Consider the following 16,263-nt stretch of genomic DNA (forward strand, 5'->3'; position numbering starts at 1 on the left):
TACATGTGGGGAGAGTAATTTTAAAACTCAAGATTAATAAAAAGGATGTTATGGAAAATTGTTACCATATTACATTATATCCCAGGATTCTGAAAAAAACGATGCAAATGCAATGATGATCAAATTAAAAAGTCACAAATAAATAAAAAAAATAAGAGTAGTGAGCTGCCTAAAACTCAAAGCCAGCAAGAAATAGTAAAACTGAAGGTATTTTTGTGCTTAATATGTGTCTGATAGGCTACAGAAAAATTTCATGGCCCATAAAAATGGGGAAGAAAAAAATCAATAATCAATAAGACAGCTGGAAACCAATTGGAATGGCATGTAGGGAATTGTGGAGAATAATAAATACCACTGAAAAGATAACTCTCAAAACAAAGATTCTGGAAGAATAGTATTTATAAAATTCAAGAGGAATAACGATACATTAATGTATAAAACAGGAAGAACAGCTTGTAAATACATATACTGCATATGACTGTTTTCCACAATCAAGTCTATTATAGTAACCACTTTTACCCAATAAAGATGTATAGTATAAAAAACCTGGAATAACTGTAGAATCTTAGAACACTTTCAAACTTCAGTTGAAACATACACGAGAACTTTGTGAATCTGAAATCTTGAAGCTACAACAATATAAGGCCTTACACATACATAAATAGCTTAAAATTAAAACATTAAATTGCAAATTTTAGTAGCATTAAAACAAAATTTAAAAAATAAAACCATTCATTTTAATAATTACCTAAATCTCATTACTATTCCCTCAAAGAACCTGGAGAAGTTTAACCGTAACACAAGAAAAAAGTTTCCCTGACCACGTTAAATTGTTAGCACACAGCTTGATCCTACTCGGCTATTTTACAGGTACAAATAAATCAGTCCTTTATAGTCTGTAACATAACTAACCAATAAGAAAAACCCACTATAAGTGAGGAGGCTGGAAGCTCTTCCATGAATTTTGAATAAGTGCTAAAATAATGCTTAGCATGTTATAATAATAAAAATAATAAAAAAAAAAAAAAAAAACTTATAACAAATCTTACCTGAAATACATTGCACTGCTGATTCCCACATTAACAAGGAGGAGGATTAGTGGTAATTATTACCATCATTATATAAGTTGTCTTCTTGCCTATAAACAAATTATCACTAGAGAGAGATACAAGCTTGTCATATATGTGCTTTTTTAAATAATGAGAAAAGGGAGCTATATAGGTAAAGACGAATGCTCACTCAAGAGAGATCTAGGTTTAAGACAAGAATATAAAATGTTAATGCACTGGAGAAGTTAAGTTCTAGCAATTATCCAATAGGGGATATTATTATAAAATAAAGTAGGCCTATACAATAAATTATAAAAACAATTACTGTACGCACATATAAATATTAGCAGAGGATAAGTAACCACATACAGTACTTGACTATCAAACTGTAAACCATATAAATGAAAAGTTACATCCTTCAAAATTACTAGTTGTACTGTATCAGCAATTGCTTTTAAACTTTAGAAAACGAAATAAGATCCATGGACTGGCTGCTATCTTCATACTTCAAACAACCTGAAATTGGGAACACTGAAGAAAAAATCATGGACGCAAGATAAATGAACTGATAAGGTAAAATTTTTTCAGCAAAAAGTTTTTTCTTGATATAGTATAAAAACTAATTAAAAATAATCACTCATGCAATATTGCAACACATTTCAAGTAAAGGGCAAAAGGGGCCATGAACAAACTGAAATTAAACTAAAGTACACCATTCAGTCTTAACTGGAATTAATACCTTAATTAACAAAAGTACTCTCAAAATTATTCAGACACAGTACTTAAAGAAAGTTTTCAATAAATCTTAAATATTCAAAATAATGAACCTTCTATACTTCTTTTAATAATGACATAAACATAGGCTAATCTTGGACTTGTGCTATACAGTACAGTATTGTAACTGATTCTGAGCAGCAAACCAAATCCATGCAATACCAAAATAGTGATCAGTCTTACCTTATAACAGCTGTTCACATTAAATGTTCCAGAAAGCAAATTCTGGAATCATTACTGAGCAATCCAAAATAAAAACCACTATTTCAATTACAAACTGGGAGAAAAGTTGATGGACAAGTTTGTCTAGTTGAACCATCCAACTTCAAAGGGTTGATTTTTATACCTCTGAGGTGGCCATGTGCCACCAGCTACAGTGCTAGGTCAAGGAAAACTTTTTTTTTTCATCAAAGTTAAACTTCTAAAACAAATTTGAAGAAATAGCAGTGAATATTTGGTAAATCATTAATATAATAACCCACATATATCACCTATTACAATAATATGTAAGATTTATTTGTAAGAAACATGACTATATAAAAATAGCAGCCCAAAAGTAGAGTGAAAACAAGCCATTGAGCCAAGCTAAGGCTAAACATATGCCTACCAAACAGAAACAAAAGCTATCAAGAAATACAGTAGTCATAAATGTACCTTTGAGTCATAAAAAGGAATTACGTCTAGTCACAGATAGACTAGTACTATAAATGATGCGGCAGGAGGTGTGTTTTTCATAATTTCATCTTTGAGCAGAATTATTACTGATAAAAAATATTACAGCAAGTGATAATCTAGTATGTACAGTACTGTACCGTATCTGCAACTGATGTAAAAATAAAATAAAATAGGTACAGTACAGTAATATTTTCATGTACTGTATTCACTATCACTATCCAGATTTAAATTCTGAGTTTTCTGATATAGCATACTAATACAATGCCTTATCTTGGTCATACTTTCAATAATATAAAAATTATATAGGATCAAACCAAACTTCATACTTGCGTATAATATCTGGTTAGTTAACTAAACTGATAGACAACTGTACAACACCTATCTCCTAATGAACAATAAAAGAGTATCTATTTAAAAGACAATTTGTAAAGTGTGTATACATAAATAAAATAACCCACAATGTATGAAAAATTTAATTCATTGAGCTTTCTAAGGGACCATCTCTCTTCCTCTTCAGACAACAAAATGATGTTGTCTGATGAATAAAGGAAGATGGTCCCTTCAAAAGCTCAATAAATTCAATTTTTCATACATTGTGGGTTATTTTATTTATCATAAATACACAGAAAATTGTGTATTTTAATGTGTATACATACATGGTTATCAGAACAAAATTACATCATACCACTATACCAATGAAACTCTGTAAAGAAAAAGATAAAGTTTGAGAACTAAGATATAAATGTTGCCTGTTGTATCCATTCAAAATGCATTGGGATAACTGAAGGCACTGTTTTAATGTGCCATCCTCCACAAGGCCTTTCCCGGAAAGCACATTACTAAATATGATTCTTAAAAAAATTATCACTGGAATGTTATTCACAAATCTTAAAACTACCAATTTCTGAACATTCTGCATACAGTACATGGAAACATATATTAACTGTAGAAAATACAGTAGCAAAATAATTTTACACAATAGATATTCATGCCAGTCTGTATTGTGGAAATTTCAGCCTGAAGTAATGTGCATACTAAATGAAATGTAAAATTATTCAATTTAATAAATTATATTTTGCTTATGATATTGTACGTACTTTTTTAATTATCAATTGAATTCAGCGATGTTGAAATAAGACTATACCGCATCAATGAATAATTTGTGTAAATAAACTCAACCAAATATTTACACTTTGTGAGTAATACTGATTACCAATCAATACAGACATTTTGTGCAGGCATGAAATTTTCTCATTCAAAACACAATCAAATCATAGTGCATAATTCAGGAAGAGAATGTTTGCTACTATACAGTATTAATGGATGTTACTTAAAGTATCAATACAGGGTATTTGAATATTTACATACTAAATAATATATTTGAAACAATTAAAGATAAAAATTGCAAATTATCTAACTAAATATCACAAGACTTACTAATATGCAGTTGACAGGTACATGTGTAAGACAGTTTTTGTTAGTTTAAATTAGTTAAAATCAACAAAACTAAGTAAATTTCCAGTATGTAGTCTTTACTTATCAAAGAAGAGTATCTACAAGTTTTAATGTACTTAATACTGTATTTAATATGATATGAGCATATAGAATTTATCATAAAAAGCATACATACAAGTGAGTTTGAATAAACACCCGGCATCTACTGTATGTGTATGCAATATATAATTCAAAAGGATATACACTTACTTTGTTCGTACTCCTCAATACACACGGAAGCAATATTGCTGTAATAAGGTTTAATATAGTGTCTGAGACCACCACATAAGAAATGAGTCAATTAAACTTGAGACTTGTGTCCAGAGAAACAAATATAGTAAGTTAACATCAATTGGCAGTCCTTGATTTCCTAGTTATCAGCTACTTATACAACTCTAATTGTCTATCAAGTAAATTTGTAAATGTTTTTAATATATCTTATTTAGATTTTCACTTTTTTCTTTATACATTATTTCACTGGTTTTACTGGGGTTATACAGGAGTTGCACTGATATTTAAGCTGTGTTAATTTTAAAACCAATGTTGAAGCTTTCATAAGATCAATATTTCTCCCAAAGGCAAAGTGGAGTAACAAATACTAACAATATCCTTTCGTGTTTTTAAGTACCTTTTGAAAGACAAAACTCCATATCTTACACTACAAATAACCTTAATTAATATTGGGGAAACTTTTACATAATTTCATGCATATCAGTTTATACAGCCACTGCATATCACAAGAGTAAAGTTTTAATCTTTCCAAACTACATTTTAGCTACTTAGTATACTAGTGCTTAATCCCCATTCCAGATGGAAAAACCCTAGTCCTACTTAGGCTACAATAGTTTGTTTGATAGGAAAGCATCGTAAGGGAATCTGTAAGCTGGAAGCAATGTCAAGGCAGTCACTACAAGTTCCATCAATTGGAATCCTTTGAGCATCTACTGTATAATCATTCCACTTTTTTCGGATTTTGTGTTTCTTCAAGTTTCATAGTCCCTATTCTGATAAGTTATCATGGTGTATTCTACATATGTTACATTTTTAATAGGATAATTGTTTGTTGCTATTAACTGCATTTGTGCCTGAATGTTTAGGACATATCTTCTGCATCTATTCCATAGATTATTACTCATTCATAAATTAGCACACTGTACTTAGCTTTTTGCCCTTAATGTAATCAACATGTACCACTATATTCAGTACTTTTACTTAATAAAACAGGATGCACATTTTCCATGATAATTCCATTTAACTATATCAAAGATGTTGATCACAAAGTCTATCAACATAGCATTTTCTTAACAAAAATGTAATTAAGCTATGTCTTAAAAACTGCCATCAGTTTGCAGTTCCTTAAATGGTTTTTTGTATATTTTCTTTAAAAAATTTCTTCCTTCACTTGTCATCCCAAAATTTTCAGAGTTATATTTTTGAAACATATGATATATACAGTACTGTACAATAGTTCACTAATCTGAATTCCTTTTTTGTTACTCTTTTGCTCTCCAGGTACAGTGTCGTGGAAAACAACTCTGCCATAAACTCACTATTACCTTAAATACTGTATTTGTATAAAATTTGCTATATTGTAACCATATTACTAGGTTCTTCATAGGTTTTGCAAAATAGCTTATCAAGCAAGAAGGTCACGACAATACGCCAGACTAACTACCAAATATCATCATGAGGAAAGAACACAAAATATTCTTTAGAAATGAAAGGCAAAAGCATTTCAATTAAAAGCCTAGAATGATATTTATATGAATGCAGTAGCTATAAAACTAAATATATGCTATCTGAATTCAAATATAATCCCAGTTACACGACACCTAAATGTAAGCTATCTGACTAAAATGTAAGGAACAAATATTTCAGGTACTTCAAATAACCTGTCAAGACCTTACATTATGCTAATATGACAAACTAATTAAGGTTGAGACCAGGTAAATAAATCAATACTGAATCAGAATTCGTCATGGAAGCTCCGTGCCGCATCAATCATTTTGCTGACCATGAAAACTTCCTTCTTGGCGAGAATCTCTTTTAAAGTTAGAACAGCATCTTGATTTGAATCTGCTGCACTGAACAGAGAGACTGCTTCTTTTTCTGCATGATGGATGTTCCGAGGATCAATGTAGCGCTGAGGTTGGTGTAAAGGAGAGTAAAGACTTAATGGTACAGTAGGTATATCTTGATATTTCCTTATGCATCATGTAAAATATTGTAATTTCATGACCATCCTCTTCATGTTTACATTTATACTCATGACAGTTTAATGCATAAACTAGACAAGGCTTAAATTACCACATTACTCTTTACAGTTTAATACATAAAATGTAAATGTAAAGAATTAAAGTAAAGACTAGGTTTTCACAGAACAAAGTAATTAAAGTTTAAATCTGAAAATTACAGTACAGTAATAGTGTTTCAAATATAGTGCATAACTAAATATGACAAATTCGTAGATAATTTGTATTTTTCCTAACTATACAAACCTTAGCTATGTACATGGGGTAATTACTTCGGCGTAGCTGAATGACGAGCCATAAGAATTTTAACGAGGGTTTACTACCCCGCCACTAGTTAGTGGGGGGTAGGGAGGGGTAGCTAGCTACCCCCCCCCCTCACACACACCGGTGAATGCTTCACTTTGCTTAGAGGTAGGACTTATCCCGGGGGACAGGGCTGGTGGGCAAATATGTGTAAATAGCTAAGGTTTGTATAGTTAGGAAAAATACAAATTATCTACGAATTTGTCATTTGTTCCATAACTGAAATACAAACCACGCTATTTACATGGGGTGACTTAACCCTTAGGAAGGGAGGTAAGTCCCTGCCATACTGGCTTTGGCTTGCCCGGGGACTCCAAATTCGAGTGTGTAAGTACTCAAGAAATAAGGGGTCCCTGCTCCTCGCTGGCATGCTGTGAAACTGCTGCGGCCTACATAAGCTGTGTGTGAAGGTGAGAAGTGACTCATCCTAGGAAGTTGACCTGGAGTTCTTCAGATGGAAATCTAGGCTAGGACTCTCCCAATACCACCTCGTCAGGGTATGGGGACATGATAGTATTACACTTAATACTAGGAACACAAGGGACCATGGCTTACCTGCAGAGGTTTGAGGTCAGCTGTGCAGAGAACCCAGGATGCTGCTTTCTCCACGGGAGGAGAGGATGAAGAAAAGAATAAGGGCCAGACACATCTTTTCATTCACGCAGACTAAAACCGGGTAACAATGCCCTCAACCTTCTGCTACTTGTCCATTAAGGAGCCTGAGGTTAGACCAGCTGTTGTGCAGCCACCACAGGGCCGATAGAGAACGTATCGAGCCTCCTGTGTCACGTCTTGCAGATAGTGGGCCGTGAAGGTGATCTGACGCTTCTACACCCCACCTTGAAGGACCTGCGTCACTGAATAGTTTTTCTTGTAGGCCAGGGAGGTAGCTATGCCCGACATCATGCGCTCTAGGGCGACGTGACGGAGAAGGGTCAGGATCCAAGGCCAGATGTATCACCTTGCGAATCCAGGCCGAGATAGTATTCCTGGTGACCCTCCTCTTCGTCTTCCCGGTGCTCACAAACAGGGCTTGCACCCGGGGATGAACTGCAGCTGTTCTTTTAAGATACAACTTCAGACTCCTCACTGGGCACAGTAGGAGATGGTCTGGGTCCTCTGTTACAGAACGGAGACTCGAAACCTGGAAAGAGTCGAACCTAGGGTCCGGCACTCCCGGATTCTGAGTCTTGGCAACAAACTTAGGGACGAAGCTGAACGTTACCTGGCCCCCATCCACTTGAATGGGCGATGTCGTACGAGAGACCATGTAGCTCACTGACTCGCTTGGCCGAGGCCAAAGCTAGCAGGAAAACCGTCTTCCAGGTAAGGTGGCGATCTGAAGCCTGACGTAATGGTTCGTAGGGAGGTCTCTTCAGAGACCTGAGAACTCGAACCACATTCCATGGAGGAGGTCTCACTTCCGACTGAGGGCAGGTAAGTTCATAACTCCATATGAAAAGGGAAAGTTCCAGCGAGGAAGAAATGTCCATTTCTTTAAGCCTGAAGGCAAGACTTAAGGCTGAGCGATAGCCTTTCACTGCCGAGACTGAAAGGCGCATTTCCTCCTGCAAATACACGAGGAACTCCGCTATTGCTAGAATAGTGGCATCGAGGGGAGAGATACCCCTTCCACGACACCAACCACAGAAGACTCGCCACTTCGCCTGGTAGACCCCTGCGGATGACTTGCGCAGGTGACCAGACATCCTGTTCGCAACTTGTTGCGAAAATCCTCTCTCCGTGAGGAGATGCTGGAAAGTCTCCAGGCGTGAAGTCGAAGCGAAGCTACGGCTTGGTGGAAGATGTTGGCGTGTGGTTGTTTGAGTAGCTCGTGACGAGGAGGGAGTTCTCTCGGAACCTTCGTGAGGAGTTGCAGAAGGTCCAGGAACCATTCTGCTTGATGCCATAGCGGAGCTATCAGGGTCATTGAAAGATTGACCAATATTCTGGTCTTGTTGAGCACCCTCCTCATCAGACAAAACGGGGAAAAGGCGTACACATCGACGTTGTCCCACCGTTGTTGGAAGGTATCCTGCCGGAGAGCCTTGGGGTCCAGGACCAGGGAGCAGTACAGCGGGAGCTTGGAATTCAGCGCTGTAGCGAACAGATCCACCATCGGGGAACCCCACAAAGTCAGGACTTTGTTGGCTACTTGAGGATCCAAAGACCACTCGGTACTCACTATCTGCGTCGCTCTGCTCAGACTGTCGGCGAGCACATTCCTTTTTCCTGGAATGAAGCGAGCCGCTAGTGTGATCGAGAGGACTTCGGACCATCTCAGGATCTCTACTGCAAGATGGGATAGCTGTTCTGAAAAGGTACCTCCTTGCTTGTTGATATAAGCCACCACCGTGGTGTCGTCGCTCATCACCACCACAGAGTGGCCCGCCAGGACTTGGTGGAACTTCTGAAGCGCCAGGAACACGGCCTTCATTTCTAGCAGGTTTATGAGAAGGTACTTTTCTGATTCTGACCACAGGCCTGAGGTCCTGTGGTTCAGAACGTGGGCCCCCCACCCTTTCTTTGATGCGTCCGAGAACAACATCAAATCAGGGGGAAGGACGAGAAGATCCACTCCCTTTTGTAGGTTCTCGTCCGCCACCCACCACTGGAGGTCCGTCCGTTTCGCAGGACATACAGGGACCAAAGTGTCCGGGGAATCGTGACCTTGATTCCACCGGGACTTGAGTCGACACTGGAGGGATCTCATTCTGAGGCGACCGTTGGGAACGAGACGGGCCAGGGAGGAGAGGTGGCCGAGGAGACGCAGCCACGATTGGGCTGGGAGTTCTTCTCGATTGAGGAAAGGCCTCGCGACCTTCTTCAGCCTTGCTATTGGTGTCTATGACCATGCCTAGATATTCCAGTTTCTGAGAGGGCTGCAGAGAGGACTTCTCGAGATTTACCATGATCCCTAGATCCTGGCAAACTTCGAGGAGCTTGTCTCGGCGGTGAAGAAGGGTTGCCTCCGAGTCCGCTAGGAACAGCCAGTCGTCCAGATAACGAAGGAGACGGATGCCGATCCTGTGAGCCCACGAAGATATCAGGGTGAACACTCTGGTGAACACCTGAGGGGCTGTGGAGAGACCGAAACACAGCACCTTGAACTGGTAGATCTTGTTGTCTAGGCAAAATCTTAGGTACTTCCTTGAAGACGGATGGACTGGGATCTGGAAGTACGCGTCCTTCAGGTCCAGTGTACACATGAAGTCTTGTGGTCTCACTGCGAGTCTGACCGTGTCTGCCGTCTCCATACTGAACGGAGTCTGTTTGACAAACCCGTTCAGGGTTGAGAGGTGGATGACTGGTCTCCAGCCTCCAGACGCCTTTCTCACAAGAAAGAGTCGACTGTAGAAGCCTGGGGACCCGTCTACAACCTCCTGGAGAGCGTCCTTCTTCAACATGGTCTGGACTTCTAACCAAAGGGCTTGCCCTCTTGCCGATCCCATGGCAAGAGAACTCAACGACACTGGTATCTGCCCCGAGTTGCTGCCACCTTGCCGCGCAACATTGTAGGCATCCCCCCACTGGTGGACATGCAGGGGGACTGCCAACCCTAGCGTTTACGGCCTCGGCCGTTTCTTCTAGGGTTCTTGCCTCCCCTGGAGGACTTCTTGCTCCTTCTGCTCTTGGCAGGAAAGGGCTTAGACACCTTCGGCTATGCTGCAGTGGTCTTCTTCGTGTCCTTAGCCGGACGGGGCTGTTGTGCCGCTGGAGGTTTGTAGGGCCTCGATGTCAGGGCCCTATGGATGAGGGAATCCTGGTTGGACTTCCTCCACCTCTCAGCGGTAAGCTCTACGTCCTTAGGCTCAAACAAAATCTTACCGAACACGGAAGAGTGTCTGAGCCTGCTAACCTTCGAACTGGGAACTTTCTGGTGGAACCTCTCAGCCACAGCATCCCGTCGTTTGAGAATCATATTGGCCCACAAGCTCGAGACTTGGTGGGCCAGAAACTCGATGGTCCGCGTGCCTGAGAGCAAGAAAGTCTCCAGTCCCTTCCTGGTGCTTTCTTTGGAGAGGTCCTCAGACCGCACCAGGATGCCCAGAGACCCCAGCCAGATGTCAAGCCACGAAGTTGCCTGCATGGCACACTTAGCAACCTTCTCCTGGCTTAGGATCTCAGTAGCTGAGTAGGACACGTGCCGGTTGCAGAATCTCTCTAGAGGGACTCCCCCGGTGAGTTCTTCCACGGAGTGGTGAATCGGAAGACCCAAACAAGACTCCTCAAGGATCTCAAAGTACCTCCTCTGATGGACTCGAGGAGGAGGGAGGAGCTTGTTACCGGCGGTGGATCTGCTGGAGGAGGCAAGCTCAGAGAGCTGGCCCTCGACCTTGTCCCTGGCACTCTTCATCCCCTGAGACCAGGGCAAAGCTGCACTGGCCCTAGAGGGTTTCTGGGTGCCGTAGACGCGGTCCAAGAACGTGTCCTTACCCTCACGAGGAGGAATCTCAGGGTCTGGGATCCCGTTGAGGTTCCTCATGAGGGTCAGGACTTGCCAGAACGCGTGTTTTGACTCTTGGTGCTCTCCTCCTGAAGGACTGGCAGCAAAGTCTCCCGTCCCCAGTAGCTCTTCCTGGGGGACACGTGGACGTCCTTGGAAGGTCTAGATGGCTCCTGCCTGATCCTTGTTGACGATTTAGGGATTGTCTTACAGTCCTTCGGTTCCCTCCTGGGCAGGATACAGGACTCGAGTAACGATGGGTGCAGGCTCTTTTCCACCCCTGGACGAGAAGACTTTTCAGGGAGAGGCGGAGTTTCCCCCATTGGTGCGATGGGGGAACAGTCTGGCTCGTCCAACTCTCCTGAGGATGGGTAATCCTCATCCGCAGGAGAGGGAGAGAAAGTCTGGGGGGGGAAGGAGCCTTGTGGAAGGATCTGCGAGGAGACAAAACAGGCCTTGGAGCTGTTTCCACGGGAGAGACTCCTCTCTTCCTCTTCAGGGGGAGGAAGCCGCCACTGATTTGTGACCCACGTCAGAGAGGACGGGCTTCATCGCCTGCACAAGAGCTCTGACCAGGGTCCCGAACCAGGCTTGCTGGCTGACAGTCGCGCTGTCAGACACTCCCTCTGGAGGGAAGGGGATCGTTCGATCCCTTGGAGGAGTCGACAAATGCGGGTTCGCCTGAGAAGCTGAAACGAAAGAGTCCTTAGACCTGTCCGGGAACTGCCCCTCCTCCGGCGAGCGCGCTGGTCTGCGCTTGCAGGGAGGGTAACGAGAAGATGACCTATCCGCCTGGCGACGCTCGCGCTGGAGGTCGCGTAATGGGCCCTCATCAGGGTCACGCACGAAAGGATCGCGTGGCACAGGAATCTCGCGCGGGCGCGGGCGAGAGAGGTTATTGGAGCGGGCGCGAGAGCGCGGTGGCGCGTAGGTGAGGCCACAGGCGCGAGGGCGCGGTGGCGCGTAGGTGAGGCCACAGGCGCGATGGCGAGCAGGAGATGGTGCGGGCGCGTGGGCGCGCAGGAGCTGGAGCGGGCGCGTGGGAGAGGGCGAGGGCGTGTGGCGCGCAGGAGCCGGAACGTGAGGAGGCCGGATACGAGGACGCGCAGCATACTGATGCGGCACTAGCGGGCGCGAGAGGGCAGTGGCGCATGGGCGCGTATCCGGAAGAACCGAGCGAGGGGGCGAGAGCGCAGGTTCAGGATAGCGCGAGGGAAGGTTGGCGCGTTGGAGCGTAGGTGGGCGCTGGTCCGAAAGAACAGGCATACCAACCTGTGGGCGCGCTAGGCGCGCAGGGAATCGTGGGCGCGCATCAGGATGTGGATGCGCTGGTGTGCGCTGCTGCAGTGGGCGAGCAGGACGCGCGGTTGGATTAGGGCGCACAGGTGTGCGCTGGAGGGTTGCATGGGGCGCCTTGAGAACTGGAACTGGGCGCGCAACCGGAGCGTCGCGCGCGGCTGGAACGCGTGCAGGATCGCGCGGTCTGGAAGGAGAGTCCTGGGGTGCCTGTGAGCGCCCGTGCGCTAACTTGGGCGCCTCCTGGACAGCGCGTGGCGATGTAGAAGCGCGTTGGCGAGCGCGTGAGCGCTGTAACTGGAACTGCGCATGGGCGCGCTTCGCACCTAACACCAGACGGGCGCTGCTAGTCCAGAGGTACCTGTGAGCGCCTGTGCGCTAACGTAGGAGCCTCTTGAACTGCGCGCGACGATACAGGAACCGGGGAACGCTGGGGCGCAGGTGGGCGCGTGTGCGCAGGTGGGCGCTGGCGTGCTGGAACAGGAACTGCTGGCGGGCGCCGGGGCACAGAAGGATGTGGGCGCGCAGGGGAACCCTGGCGCGTAACAGGAACAGGTGCGCGCAGGTGACCGCTGTGGCGCTAAGACAGGAACAGCGGCAGCAGCAGGAGGGCGCGCAGGAAGAAACTGGCGCTTGAGGGCAAGAGGCGCGGATTTACGCTCAAGGCCCTTAAGCCCCGAAGGGCCCAGTGCCTGCGCAGTGGCAGGATCAGGTGGCGCGTAACGCGCATTCGCATCGTCGAAAGGTGACGGCAGGTCAGCAGGTCTGGAGGGAGACTGGTCACAGGGTCCCAAAGGACAACCATCATCCGAAGGGGATCGCGAACGATCCACGGAGATGTCTAAGGTGGTAGCTGGCAGGATCGGCGAACGGTGAGTCGTCTCCTCCGCAGATGACTGTGGTGACGACGAGCCGAAGAGGCGCCTCCTAACTCCCTTATGAGGGGAAGGAAGGCCTCTACGGCGAAGGGGAGGACGAGCCTTCCGCCTTATACGTCCACGAGGGGCCGTGGGGTCGGCAGGCTGACCATCATAGGGCCTCCGCAGAGGACTCTCTGTAAGTGAACTCCCACGTGGGGGAGAATCACCGGCAGGAGAGACCGTGGGACTTAGATCCTCCCTCAAAAGGTGTTCGGAGGGGGAATCTAAGCCTTCAGCTACCTCAGCAACAGGAACGGGGGTTTGACTAGACCCACGAGATGTCTCCGTCACAACAACGTCAACCACAGACAGAGGATCTATCCCTGCTGTAGTTGGCGACTGTTTGACAGCTGCACCAAGTTTGATCATGTCAAACAGGGCTTCCTTGGAGGGCGAATCCTGCAGCCCCAAGGAAGCCCAAAGCTGCAACAAATCATGATTAGACATATTCAAATCCTCCTCCGGGGGAGGAGGGGCAGCCGCCTCGCTATGGGAGGCGACTACCTCTCCCGCACCCTGGGATCGGTCAACAGCAGTACGGTCTACGCTACCACTCGCCGGCCTCTCGGAAGAGACCGCTCGAGGGGGATCTTCGGAGGAGGAAAGGGCTACGGAAGAAGAAGTCCTAGAATTTTCTCTCTTCAAAGAAGCCCCTGAAGGAGAAAGATCCCTTTTAGACTTTTTCTTCCGGCGCCAGGCAAACCTCTCCCACTGGGAGGTAGACCACTCCCTACATTTAATACATACATTACCACTATCACACCGTTGGCCCCTACAGTGAGGACATAAGGTGTGGGGATCGGTGTCGACCGCCGACATAAAGGTCCCACAAGGGCAGCCAGGAAGTCCAGGGCATGTACGCATAGTCAGTAGAGGCCAACTTCAAACACACTGGAAAAGAAAAAGCAAAAACAGATTAAACATGGTCTGTTCTCTGCCCGAGCCAAAAGTAAAGTGAAGCATTCACCGGTGTGTGTGAGGGGGAGGGGGTAGCTACCTACCCCTCCCTACCCCCCGCTAACTAGCGGCGGGGTAGTAAACCCTCGTTAAAATTCTTATGGCTCGTCATTCAGCTACGCCGAAGTAATTACCCCATGTAAATAGCGTGGTTTGTATTTCAGTTACGGAACAAATACTGTTTATACATTTTTAAACTAAAATTAATCATTCTTCTAATTAATAATTAAAGCACTTTTAGAAAGTATGGCAGATTTACTCGCAATACTAAACCTGAAGCCTTTTAATAGTGAAAGTAAGACACTCTAAGAAGAGATGCCTACAAGAACTAAGACAACCCATAACTCGCTATTCTTTTGGCTGAAGTTAAGGCCAAAAGAAATGTCCTAACTGTCAAAGTCTTGAAGGAGGTGCCCACCAAAGGTTCAAACTGAGACCCTCTCAAAACCCCATCTGTATCACATAGAATTGGATTAGGACCTGATGTTTCTCAATGATAAATGATCTCATAGCATCCCAAATCTCACAACAAAATCCCAACCAACATGGTTGGGATTGGCGTCATCTGTTCATGCAACCGCAAGTGCTGTAATATGATACTGTACTTATTTTGTGAAAAATTTCACTAGAAATCCCGGTGTCATTCAAGGTAAACAAAATTTACATCTAAGTGACGGCAAATGCTGGGCCTAATAGAAAATCTGTACAAAAAACGAATAGCAGCAGGGCACTGGGAGGGAAGGGTCAAGCAAATGTTTAGTACCTAGCAAGCATTCACCTTGTTTACATTGTGTCAGGAACTGTCCTAGTAAAATTTTTTAGGATATGCTCTTACATTTTCATTGATAAGAATGAATTGTAGATCATGTTGATAAATTTTTCAATTTTTGACACCAAAATAATGTAATAAATGGCTGAAAAAAGAAAAGAAATGGCGAAGCATAATGAATAGCTCGCACCAAGAAAGTTTCAGCCAATGCTTAGGTGAGGTAGGTTTACTTGATTAGATTCCAACTGTACTTTCTGACACCAGGCAACCTAAAGATGTAGATGGGGGAGAAGAGCATTATGATGACTCTGATGAATGTATTTTTGATGTTGTCAGATAACAATGAAAGTGATCATGGAGAGTAGGCTTACTAGAAACCAGTTTTACAATTCTGGCATTGATATATGTGTGTGTATATAATTTACAGAAGCATTGGGTAATGTAGTTGCTGAAGGATGAATCCCTAGCGGAATAATACAACCCTCAGTTAAACAGACTATATAGCTGACACTGCCAGAGGGAACCTCAAAACAAATTCTGGCAATAATTAACAAAAAAGATTACCTTTTATATCAGGAACATTACAAAGTTCCCATAAATGCACCCTAAAAGTTCTGTAAGTTCTGTAGCAATTGTCAGAGCTGTGAGTGAGATACGTCTAATTTGATCTTATTCACACATTTATACCATTACAACAGTCAAGGTTGACTTCTACACAAATGAGTCAATTGCTTCCTCACCGCTGAAGGAAGTGGAAATATGGTATAGCATACTTTTACAAAGTTTTTGATGCATAATCAAAGCAGCCATGGGTTTTTAATAATACTTCATGAGTACTGAACTGGTTCCTGAAAAAAATTATAAAAATTTGGATTTTTCCTATATAAATAGCAATAACTTTTAAATAGCTCTAGCTATCAAATTTTAGTTTAAAAATCTGAAATATGCATATAAAAAGCATTCATTTGATATATAATATTTCACTGGACACATACAATATACTGTATAGGTGTTTTATATAAAAAAATATAATTAATCTTGTAAAATGTTCAACTGACCATTTTGCCTTAAGTAAAGTCAATAAGACTGCTTTTTTGGGAATCAGCACTATCTTTTACATAAGAAACATAAGCAAAACTTTCCTTACCTAAATTCTGATAAATGGCCTCTAGGAACAGAGCCGGAATGAGGGTTAGGCTTCTCAGAGAGCATAAACAACTCTGAATTCAGCAAATATTTTGATTAGTCTCAAACTTTTGGGTTAAAATCCCCTATCACAAACCTGTTTGGTCACTAACTTGACATATTCTTCTCCATTAGGTTATCT

The 16,263-nt window shown here is 43.3% G+C and overlaps 1 protein-coding gene across 1 annotated transcript in view; it reads right to left on the reverse strand.

The window, feature by feature from the left end:
- LOC137648106 (45 kDa calcium-binding protein-like) overlaps positions 1 to 16,263 on the reverse strand; it is a 94,491-nt gene that overhangs the window by 2,110 nt on the left and 76,118 nt on the right. Inside the window, exon 8 of the mRNA XM_068381043.1 lies at positions 1 to 6,135. This exon is cut by the window's left edge and continues 2,110 nt beyond it. Within this exon, the coding sequence (XP_068237144.1) occupies positions 5,959 to 6,135 (177 nt within the window). The 3' untranslated portion in view covers positions 1 to 5,958. The remainder of the gene's footprint in view (positions 6,136 to 16,263) is intronic.

The sequence above is a fragment of the Palaemon carinicauda genome, chromosome 1 (genome assembly GCF_036898095.1).
Source record: "Palaemon carinicauda isolate YSFRI2023 chromosome 1, ASM3689809v2, whole genome shotgun sequence".
Lineage (NCBI taxonomy): Eukaryota > Metazoa > Arthropoda > Malacostraca > Decapoda > Palaemonidae > Palaemon > Palaemon carinicauda.